This window comes from Primulina huaijiensis, chromosome 15 (genome assembly GCF_012295235.1).
Source record: "Primulina huaijiensis isolate GDHJ02 chromosome 15, ASM1229523v2, whole genome shotgun sequence".
NCBI classification, from domain to species: Eukaryota; Viridiplantae; Streptophyta; class Magnoliopsida; order Lamiales; family Gesneriaceae; genus Primulina; species Primulina huaijiensis.
The window spans coordinates 1,218,418-1,230,600 of NC_133320.1; the positions used below are offsets into that span (position 1 = coordinate 1,218,418).

At 33.7% G+C, this 12,183-nt stretch overlaps 1 protein-coding gene across 2 annotated transcripts; it reads right to left on the minus strand.

The window, feature by feature from the left end:
• LOC140960161 (uncharacterized) lies at positions 1–10,788 on the minus strand. Of its 2 annotated transcripts, none has more exons than XM_073418312.1 (22): positions 10,522–10,788; positions 9,647–9,978; positions 8,809–8,912; positions 8,294–8,362; positions 7,484–7,544; positions 6,520–6,659; positions 5,818–6,007; positions 5,534–5,595; positions 5,333–5,421; positions 4,827–4,899; positions 4,688–4,747; positions 4,287–4,433; positions 4,152–4,190; positions 4,024–4,061; positions 3,072–3,158; positions 2,657–2,822; positions 1,651–1,728; positions 1,325–1,458; positions 1,075–1,151; positions 845–914; positions 637–702; positions 1–149 (listed from the first exon to the last, which is right to left on the minus strand). In XM_073418312.1, exons 1-22 carry the CDS (start codon positions 10,579–10,581, stop codon positions 15–17), a joined length of 2,277 nt encoding a protein of 758 aa, XP_073274413.1. In that variant the 5' UTR covers positions 10,582–10,788; the 3' UTR covers positions 1–14. The 2 variants fall into 2 exon arrangements, with proteins under 2 accessions (XP_073274413.1, XP_073274412.1); XM_073418311.1 differs by having other exon boundaries at positions 2,657–2,825.
• Positions 10,789–12,183: the final 1,395 nt, after the last annotated feature.

Sequence of the window (12,183 nt, forward strand, 5' to 3'; positions counted from 1 at the left end):
CAGGAAACACAGATTCAACCCTGTCTTGCCACCAGTTCTATGTCAGCTCCAACCTCAGCTATCTTAGTTTCTTTAGAAACTTTTGCAGCTCTGGCAACACCGAGAACATCAAAATCCAATGCCACTTTTTTCACTAAGCCTTCAAGTATCTGTTATAGAAAAATAAGAAATAATGTATCATAATAATGAAAAATTTGGAAGCCAAACAAACGATTAATGATACAAGTATTATAGTATAATTGCCATTGCAAACTATGTAGTTCAATGTCAGTCAATGTTACCATATATTTATCAACATCATTATAGGTCCATTAACCAAGTACATTACATCAGCAAGTTGTCTATCTAAACATATTTTAAGAAGCCATATTAAAGTGAAATTTTTTGAGATGCCATAACAAATTCAATGCCGGGGATATGTACCAGAAAAAATTACATGCATACAAGGGTGACTCCAAGACTTGGGCGCATTAGAATACATATCAAACTTGGGGCTGAGTCCTCGACAGAAAACTTTGTCCACGCATCAAAATATTATAATGAGTGCAAGGGAATTGCCTTTTTTAAGACATGGAATACATGACTTAATAATGGTATTTCCATTTATGGGAAGTGTTGCAGTGTTATATATCATACCAGTGAGCCAATGGCCACCAAAGCCCGGAATCTTGAATCAGAATCGACAGTTTCCTCTTCTGCCATCTTCAGGAGATAAAAAGGTAGAAATCACAGGTGAATTATTAATACTTTAACACCATCAGTTTGATGATATATTGACGTCACCCTTGAGAGGAAAAGGGTGTCCGTCTTTTATTCTTTAAAAAACATTGTCTACAAATTATACCTCCAACGCAGCAGACAGAACTTGAGACTGCCCTACCTCATCCTTCATCTCAATCAAAAGAACAGAATAGCTGAAGAGGGCAAAAAAGTGCAAATAACGACCAGGGAAACAAATGAATAAAGCCATTGTTTAAGGAAAAGACGAATAAAAGATCTAGGATAAAAAAAATTTATGGTAATCATAGGGCTAATAACTTGACAAACATCAGTCATCCCCAGTCAACTACTTACTTGAGTAACAATGTTGCATAAGATAATTGCACGTTCTTGTTAGCAGACAACCAACAACTTGAGAAAGCATCAAGAATCTACAAAATAAATATAACGAAGAAGTATTCGATTAGACTAACCAACCAAGAATAAATAATAGGCTAGAATATAATAATGGTCTACTGTTACAACATTTAAAACACAAGATCCCATTAAACTTTCATCATATATTTTTTTACGGCATTTGCCACATATATCCAGAGAAACTAACCTCTGCTCGATGTATTTGTAACCATCCATGATAACATGAACTTTTGAAAAGATTAGTCACTGCACGAAGGCTGGTCAGTAAAGTTGAGGGGAGTGGACTTGAAGTAACCTTCTTGATCAATTCGACAATAACATCTGAGGATAGATGAGTATTCAATATCAGTTTACAATAAATTCATGGGCCGCAACATAAAAAGACAAAATGAAGGTCCAAATCAAGAGACAAGACACAGGCATCTTTCTCCAAGTATCACAGTAAAAACTTGTTCACTGAACAATCAAGGTTATGAAAACAAACAAAAAAATGTTGGAAGGAAATCTAATTACCATTGCCATCCTTTGATTGCTGGATAATCTTAGTCGCTCCATCAGGATGCAGCACAATCATCCTCACAACATCAATGGCTGCAAGCAACATAAGGGAAAGTTACCAAAACACCACAACATTGGATCTGAGTAGTTCAAGTAGGGTCACTTCCAAGTTCCATCACAGCCAATCGAACCGGTGGATATATAATTAATGATTTGTAAGAGAAGATTCTGCGAACTATATAAAGATATCAATGTAGCTAAACTTGTAATCCATAAATACCTTTTTTTTACCGCCATTAGAGTAGAAGTGACAGAAGTATTTTCATCAAGTAAAAAAGTGCTAACGTGATAGATGATGGTTGTGATTTTAAATGCCTCAGGTCAAGATAAAACAATATCCTTAAAATTTCGTCAGTTAAATTGATGTAGAATTAGAAGGAGAGAATGGAGCAGTAGAACAGGGGAGGAAAAGAGGAGTAAACCAGAGAGAACGGCGACATAAATGGTGCAATAAGGTGGCTATAACTTACGAGACACGAGGGCAGAGAAAGTAGAGAGAGAAAACGAAGTCTGTCCTTTAGATGTGATAATAAGCTAATTTATAGGCTTGTCGGATTAAAAAAGACGTGGATAACTGAAAATAAGCATTAGATAAACCAAAACAAATAGAAGATTGTTTATAACCCCGCCAAATAAAATTTCAAGTTTTCTGTTAATTTATTTTTCACATCAACAATTCCCTGCCAACAGAAAATATCGTGTCCATGCTGTAAATAAACTCTATGCCAATGAATTTTTTGCTTAAAAAAAAATTGTATGATATAAATTAATTCTGGTTCTCTGTCTCAATCTTAAATGGATACGAGAACTGACATAAATGGCATAAAAACCGCCACGAAGATACAATTAATAATAGTGTTTCCTCACTCCTCAGCGATTCCTATGATATACTAACACAAAAGGAAAGATAATTGCATGTGCAATTGAAAACGATTATAATTAATAATCTAACTACAGTTACCGGGAAATAGTATGTCAAGTGGCCACGTCTTTAACAACTTCAGCAATAACGCAATGTCAACATCTGCAAATCTACTGCTGTGATAGTGTGAGGTGTCCTTCAAAATTTTAACAATGGCATTCAATCGCTGGAGATCACCCTCATTCAGTTTCAAATGTGTACTCGCCTTCTGAAAAGAGTGACACATATACAAGTCATGCAAAAATTTACATAGAACCAACAGAACAAAATGCTTTCACCACCAACATTTAACGAGTAAGAAAAATAATGGGTTGTACAACATTTCTAATCTCAGTGAACATAAATCATTTAATAAAAAGGAAAATATGAGAAAATATGACTATTTTACAAATATCATTATTACAAGGATAAATAAACATCCAAAATTAAATAAAACAGAGAGCAAGCATTTTACCGGGTCAGACAGCATTGTATTGTTAAACTCTGACATTTTTTTGAGGATTCCATCAAACTGAGCAGTGTCAAATACAAGCATTCCTTTCTGGATGACAGAATAACTTCTGTCCTCGATTAATTTGTTAAAACTTCAAAATACTAGAAAGGCAAGTGACATCTATATTGTACAGCATAATAGAGAAAAAGAACCAGCAGTATAATCTCTAAACTATAGTGTTCAACAACTATTATACATCAATGAGAGAATTCTGTCATGCGTGTAGCACATGATACATGTTCAGAGAAAAATTAAAAACAAAACAGCTCACAATAGGTAGAGATGGGGAACCCTGAGTTGGCCCATCCAAGTAGATCCCACCACTTAATGGCCAAATTCCCAAGTCCCAAATTACTATAGTTTGTCGAAAAATTTGTAACTTATATAAATTCAAGAATTAAGTAGAACTCTTAAGGTACTTTAATGAAATCAAATGTTGGCTTCGCTCTAAATAATAGAGACCGAAGATAAGAAAAAAATAGGAATTATGGGTGTTCTAGTTCTATGTATCTCTCTTTCTCCCTACATGTAGTTCTTGATCAACCAAAATTAACATTCATCTATTCATCTTTTTATTACACATTTTCTACCAAGTTACAGTACACCATCAATTCCCATACAATACCCATCAAGATAATATCATCCGTCGGGTAAAAAAAAAACTTAACACCCTTCTGATGCCATCAAATCAACATTTATGATCTCATTAAGTGGCTCACTGTGTTTGCACGAATACAGAACGAAAAAATCTTGGCAACAAACTGAGTCTTCCATTATCATAAAAAAGAAGAAGTGAAGATTAGTCTGCTACATAAATAGGACTAGGAGGTAACATATTAATGAAGAAACATACATGGAAGCCAAGAGCAGAAAATTCAACAACAAAATGAAGGCGTAGATGCTAGAAAATTACTTTCGGAATGTGCTTGTAAGAAGGCCTTGATAAAACATCTGCAATTATTCAAGCAATAGTCACAATCTCTCTATAAATAAAAATACAGTTCATGAAAAATAGAAAGTAAAGTCGACAATGAAAGTTACCTGACACTTTAGATGGTGCTCCTGGTATATAAGCACTGGCTGAAGTATTAAAATGAGAAGGGAAAACATATAACTAAGTGGGCATGTAAAAAACTAAGTTCTGGATAGTCGTGAGCTGATGAATGTTTAACTCACAGCCAGTGTAAGGGTCTCGAAAAGATGGATCAAGGGTAAAATCCTTTTGCCTTGTATTTTGCAGAATAAACTCGACAATTTGTTGCCGGAAAGAAAGAGGTAAATCTTCCTTGAGAAGCCACTTATCAGCCGCAGCATATGGATCATCTGTAAGTTGGTCATTGCTTACAACAGCATGAAAGACAGGCTAATAGTGCAAGGCAATATATTTGGTAAATTATATTTCCTAATGGAAGAAAATCATCAGAAGGAACAATCAAGTCATAATACGTGCAAGAATGATTAATCTTGTATTATACTTAGATACACCTGTACGAGGCTACGAGCATGATTTTAACGAAATGGAGCTAAAAAGTGGCTCGTACAGTTCTCAAAAGACTTCCATGAAAATAGAAAAATACCTGCACTATTGTATGGCAATTTACGCATACGGCCACCATCTCCAATGTCGACGTCGAATACTGAAGATAGTTCAAAATGTCACTGGAAGTCAAATGGAACACACACATGAAAAGGTGAATTAAGAAAGAAAAGGCTAACCATAATCGTATTGAATTCCATCAAGCAGAGGGCGATTCGTATTATCACCAGGTCCGTCAACCACTTCACCAATCTAGATATCACAAAAATGAACTTTAAAAACAAACAATAAGAGATAAACAAGATAAAAGCTGGATTGTACACATAATTACATGCTTTGAACAGAACTTTACTGATGCATAATCCTAATCCAAAATGCATTGCCAGTGACAAAATAAATTCAGGTCGACTAATCATACAAATCTCGGTCACAAAGTGCCTAGATGCCGAGATTCGGTTATGATGTATAAACCATCAAGAAGACATCAACAATTTTTTTTTATAAAATAAACTTCAAGAAAGGAAATAAAACATTACAAAATGATGGCCCCAGGGCAAAGACAAAACAAAGGGCACATGGGTGTGGTGTCCAACCATCTAAAGAGGTAAATTAAAGAGGAACATGTTTTTCTTGTAGTGAACCAGGGGAGTAAATGAGCAAGGGCATGAATGTGCTGGACTCATACCTTATCCCACCTCTGCTCACTCATATTCCACGCATAAGCCACACCATTGTCTCCTTCTCGAACGACCTTTGTCTGCCCATCCCTATTTCCTGATAATCATAGAATTGAAACAGTCGGCATGTTTAATGTGTCTGAAACTTTCTAGTTGTTGCTAAACTAGCTGACAAATTGACGAGAAGAAAGTTACTTTGCAACTCATACCTGGAATTTTTAATGCATCACGTCCAGGCAGATCTTGTAATTTCAGTCCCCCAACTCTTTTCCTGATGCAAAATAAAAAATTATCAGAAAACCAAACCAATGAGAAGCTAAAAAATAGCATCTTTCAACGAAAATCTATGTATCATCCATAATGATGATCTTGAAACATGACTATCCCAGTGTTTAATAGTTATCAGTCACGACAATCAACTTCCAGTTATCCAACTTAAAAATAAACAGAACAATGAACTCAAGAAAATTAACAAGAACACGTGGTGCATTACCTACTGAGCTTGTACTGGGAGACTTGACTGGCAAATGAATCAAGTTCCACAGTATCAGCAAACTTATCATGATCAGAAGTCCATATACGAACAATGCCATCAGAACAAGCTGTCACAACATCGCCATTTTCCAAGAACTTGGCATCCCAAACACAACCAGGATGCTCAATGCTTTGGACGCAAACACCATCTGCACAAACATGGTTTTCATGTAGAAAACAAACAACTTCAGATAACTGCATTAGATCTTTCAAAACAGAATAAAAATCATAATTGTGTGGTAGAATATGATGCCTAAGGGAGCTTCAGAACTTAGATGCTTCCATTAATATAGCTGCAACCAAAAAAGCTCAATCCAGTTCATGAAATTTTCTTTATGTCACAAAAACAGTACATAGGAGAGAAATTCTGGTCACCAAAAATTTCCACTATTCATCACTAAAGAATTATTTACATGTCCTCCTGGAGAAGTAATACACATATAAGCTAATATTTGATCAGTCAGAGAATTTGAAATTCGATTGTTGCTATAAATTATATTTTCTAAAGGATTATGAACAAAACCCTGGTTGATTTAACCAGGTATAATGACTGCAAAGAAATTGGTAAATAATCTCAAATGCACAAGAATCATTAGAAAAAAGAAAGTCAAATCCAACAAATATTTAACCGTGGTCTCGATAAATGACAAGAGGAGGTAACCTTTCCATATCTTTGCTGAGCAATCCTCGCTACCACTGACTATAAGCCCAGAAGCATGAGCATCAACAGAATAGACTATAGATGTGTGACCAACCATCTCCATCAGATGTTCTCCGCTAACTGCCCATAGCCTGATGGAACTGCAATGAACAACAAGAATTTAGATAGCAAAAAAGTCGAGAAAACTTAATTTCCACATCAAAAGGGAGAATCAAAACAAAACACCAAGGAGCATATGCCTCTTTGGTCCACAAAGCTTCAATCACACATATACTTGTGTTTTCTTTTCATCTATTGAGATAGTGTAAACATATTGTTCTTCACTCACTATTCTACATAAATAGAGAACAATCTACGACGGGCCTCAAGTGATTTCTGGAGTAACACGACACTCCATCAAATTCCCCTTCTTCAATTTTGCTCAAACAAGAACTCAATTTTGAGTTAAAGAGCAGTGTTGAGGCCAAGTCCTTCTCAAGCATAAAATGACTAGGCTTATCATGCTTGAGCTCAAAGTGCACAGTTCAAACTAGACATTAGGCTTCACTTGAATTGTTTGTGCGCTTTTATGAACTTGCTATATTCTGTATTTTAAGCTACATGAGTGCGTAAAAGTGCATACAGCTATAGAAGCACACATTGATTAACCCATCTATGTAGGCCCAATTTCTCAGTACAAAACCTTCTTGTGGAAGGGGTTTCATCAATAGTTGGCTTGACAATGAGCAATAAAAGAAATTAGGTAATTTACAAATTCATTACTATTAAAAAAATATACCAGAGACGAGAAATATTAGATGTTCAAGTGCAATGATTTCAAATGAAAAAAAAAGATTCATTATTCACAATTATCACAAAACTAAACTTCAGACAATCTTACACACATATTTAATAGCAAGCACATCACTTAGCTGTAACTTAAAGTGGAGGACATGCCTAACACCAAAAGAAAGTAAAATCTCACCCATCATGAGATGCCGAAAGTATTCCTAAACCTGGCATAACAGCTAATCCTCTAACCGTATCTGTAAAACACCAAAGTTTTAGTATTCACGTCAGAAGAATGAATACATCTAGTAAATCCACACACAGTTATATTATGTAGGATACATTCTCTAAGGAGAAGCTAAAGCTTGTTTGTTTTCCTTAACTACTACATCCAAATATTTGCTAGCGTGTATGATACGCTTCTTGGCACTGAGAACAAGACAACTAAACTTAAATGTGAATCATGTTATGCCTTCATGGTTTAATCCCTTCAATTAGGTAAATCCATGTAGTCCATATAAATTATAATGGAACATAAATGTAGACAATGATTAAGTCCTTGTTTTCATCAGCGAAAAAACTGCATAAAACAGATTCACATGCGGCCAATTCCAGAAATAACCACTATATAAAAAGGAATAAAGAAAAGCAAATGTTTTCATCTGGGAAAAAACTGCATAAAACAGATTCACATGCGGCCAATTCCCGAAATAACCACTATATAAAAAGGAATAAAGAAAAGCAAATGTTTTCATCTGTGAAAAAAACTGCATAAAATAGATTCACATGCAGTCAATTCATGAAATAAAAGAATAAAGAAAACCATTGTCCACCTAAACTGTGGGACAAGAGTAGAAGAAGACAAAGGCATATCTACCCATGGTCATGAACTTACATTCACATCCAATGTATAAGATGTTAGAGACTTAGAGCGTCAATTTTTCGGGAGCATGTATAAAAAGAGGAGCGAAAAGTCATAGATAGTAAACGAGGGAAAAAGAAAGACCTGTATGTCCACGAAAGGTATGTGTACAAGACTTTTCTTTCCAACGCTTCAAGGTCATATCACTTGAACCTGGATTAAAGCAGAAGTAATTGAAATTTAATTTATTGAACAATATCTGTAGCCGATCCTCAAATTTGTAGCCATATTTTAATTCTTTTGCTCTTAGACTGAACGAGACATTTTCGTGATTCTAAAGCTAGATCCAGAAAACAGATAATGGATGTTTTAATATAAGTCAAAATATGGACACTTTCGCGTTCTTCATATCACTTGCATGGAATGAAGAACCCTGAGAAAATCTCATGGAGAAAACCCAGTAATTGTTTATTCACAGAGTCTCCAAACCACCAAAAGATTTCAACTAATTTTTATTATGATCAGGCCAAAGGGGTTAGTACATCAATTTGAAGAAAATTTAAATTCTTAATGAAACATGAAAAGAATATATTTGGAACTGAAGATTAGACAATGATGAACTAAAAAATGAGGCAAAAAGTTTGAATTACAGCATACACCTGTTACAAGCTCCCCTGAAGGCAACTTAATAACTGCCTGAATTGGTGCCTTGTGAGCTTCCCATACCTCAACCTGTTTACCCCTCCTCCAGCGGCTCAACATACTAAATTGAAGCCATCACAAAAGAGAAAAATCAGAAAATGAGAAACACATTTTATCTGTGAGCATCAGAAATAGGATATATTCTTGTCTCCATAAACAATAAAAAGTTGAATGGTCCAAGTTAGGAGCACTAGTTTCAATAGAAACTATAAACAGAAGAATTTCAGAACTGAGATAGAACAAATATCATGACAAATCAATGGCCCTACTGATCACCAGCATATAATCCGACAATAGGGATATTTAGTGACTAACAATTGAGTACCAGCCACAACTAACCATCAATGCGCATGCATTTTGAATTATGACATTTATTGGTCAAATTGATCACAGCACAATCATTCGAGCACGGTATCAATTGCTAATCTGAAAAAGTACAATCGTCTGTATGACCTGGTCTGCACAGATGTGGTAACATAATTGTTCACAAGCAGGCTTAAAAAGTATTTTTTTTTTACAGGCCAGATTATCCATCCTTCATCATAAAGCATCTTCAAAGCCACCTTTTTGCATGTCAGAAAAATATAAGAAAGGGACAGAATTAATAGGAGCAGTGAAATTTGAGGTAGTAACATCACATTAGAAGTTTGTGTAACCAGAACTTGAATTTGATGAGACATAATATTAAATAAAATAATGACAGTGCTCATACAGAGTTAAGATAAAGACTTCTCATCTTTATAGATCATCCAACTATAAACAAAAACCATCATAGAGAATAGATATATGACATACCAATCAACTGACGTTGAGACAATATCTTGCCCATCCAATGCAATTCCAGTGACTTGCAATTTATGACCCTTAAGAGTCTCAAATTTCTCCCCATTGGCCAAATCCCACACCAGGACAAGAGTATCCATTCCTCCTGATACAATCCTGCCCTCCGGAAACTCCTCATTTGGTGAGATCCAAGCCAAAGGGCCAACAAAACTAGTATGGCCTAACAATATTTTTGACATGATGAACTCACGCTTATTTGACCCATCCGGTGTCCAGAAACGAACGGTTTTGTCCCTTGAAGAAGTGGCTATACCCATATCGCCACATACGCAAATCCCACGAGCCTGCATATCACAAATTCAGTATATCAACTCACACCTAAAAAATGCTCACTCTTCAGTAAGTTAACCCAGTACTATAACTGGGCATTAGATTCTGGATTGAAAAACTACGCAATTGCATTTTTTTTTATATTCTTAAAAAGGATAAACTTTTCTCTACGAGCCTTTGATTAAGCCAAACATAAGCAAATCACCACTAGCCAAAAAAATAAATGACAAATATTCAAACTAGTATTGCAAGAAACAATTTTTTCTTAACATTAGGATGGACTGAAGATGGTGCCAACGACAAGAATGCCAGGAAACAATTCAATTATCATAATTGGACATTGAAAATAAATAATTGACAGGACTCAAGAAAGAGGAAACGAGCAATTTATCGTCAAACTAAATACTTAATCCAACTCAAGTTCACTAAAAAATGGAGCGCTCAATCAAATTTCCTAATTAAACTCGTAACAAGAACTGATAGGTTGGTAACAAGCAAGCTAACACAAAAATAATAAAAAATGTAAAAATAAAAGAAGTAAAACGTGAAAATATTACATCGTCTTCGTGGCCTCGAAGTTGGCATCTCAATTGATACTCCTTATGATCGATTTCCATATCAAATAACTATTTCTTGATTCCTATAAATTAATACCGAAATTCTTGATTTCTGGACAACAAAACTAGGGTTCGAAGAGGCTTTTTGTTTTTTTTTTGTGAAGAAAATCGCAATGCATTGACCATCAATCAAACAAATTAAATTACTAAAATCTGGAGGGCCTGTCTTGCAGGTTTTTGTTCTTCTATTTCTTTATATTCTGTCTTTGTTTTTTCCCCACTGGCGAATGTATATTGTTAATACTTTCATAAATGCAGTGTTTTTAGAACAAAAATTTAAAATCGAAATAACAGTTACAAATTTGGCAAAAACTTGTCTAGAAGTCTCACGGATCATATTTTGTGAGACAGATCTCTTATTTGGGTCATTCATGAAAAAATATTATTTTTTATACTAAGAGTATTACTTTTTATTGTGAATATCGGTAGGATTCTCGTCCATAGATAAAGATTCGTGAGACAGTCTCACAAGAGACCCACTCTAAAAACTATTAGTCATTGATTTAGTTATTTTATTTTATACGAAGTGATTGATTTATTAAAATTCCTTTCAAGGACTTTTTTTTAAAAAAAATAAAATAATTCCTTTCAAGGGGTTTTTAGTAGCTACCAATTTTAATTTAAAAACAAATCTACTATTTTAAGTTGCATTTTATGGATGGAATCCAGTGAAATTACCTATTTTTGAATGATTTTGGAGTATATGGTAGTTGTTAATAAATATGCTTAAATACCTTAATCCAAACACACTCTTAATCAACTAAATTATTTATTCCAATATAAATTTTTTTTTATTGAACACAAAGACTATATTGGATCGAGCAAGTGAAATGTGTCGTAATTTCAAAATATTTTTTTTGTTAACAATGAAATTCTTTCAACTTTTCATGTAGATGAATGTAACAAGAATTATAATGTTTATTGATCTATAATGTTGAAAGATGAAAAGAGAAACTAATATATTTTATTAAACTAGGAATGATTACGTGCGATGCACGTAGGTGACTAATAATGAAAAATATAATAACGAGATTTAGATAATTTTTAAAATCGTTTGAATAACATATTGTTTATGAGTATTTATTAATCTAAATATATCAAAACACAATAAATAAAAATACATGATAACGATAAATCAAATATATTCATTTATTTATATAACATTTTTTAATTCGCGTGATTATAACATAATGACAGCTCTATGAAATTAACAAAGATATTTTTCATCCAAATATTATTCACAATGGAAAAAAAATAATTAATAGAATAGTGAATATTACTAAAACGAAAATCCCAATATATTTAAATGAAGTGCATATAGCTATTGTCAAATAAAATTCTATTAATTAACTAAATTATCATAATGCTGTTAAAATAAAACCCCTAAACTTGTTATTAAGTTAAATATCAATTTTATTTTTGGTAACTTTTAACTCCTTGCGAATTTTGTTAACTTTCTTCTTTTTTAGAATAGATATTATACATAGTTAGTTTATATCAGAATGGTTAATCTGAAAATTAATATTGATGATTAATAATTTTATGTTAAATAAAATTTTAAAATAATATCAATCAAATAAATATGTGTAGTAAAACACATAT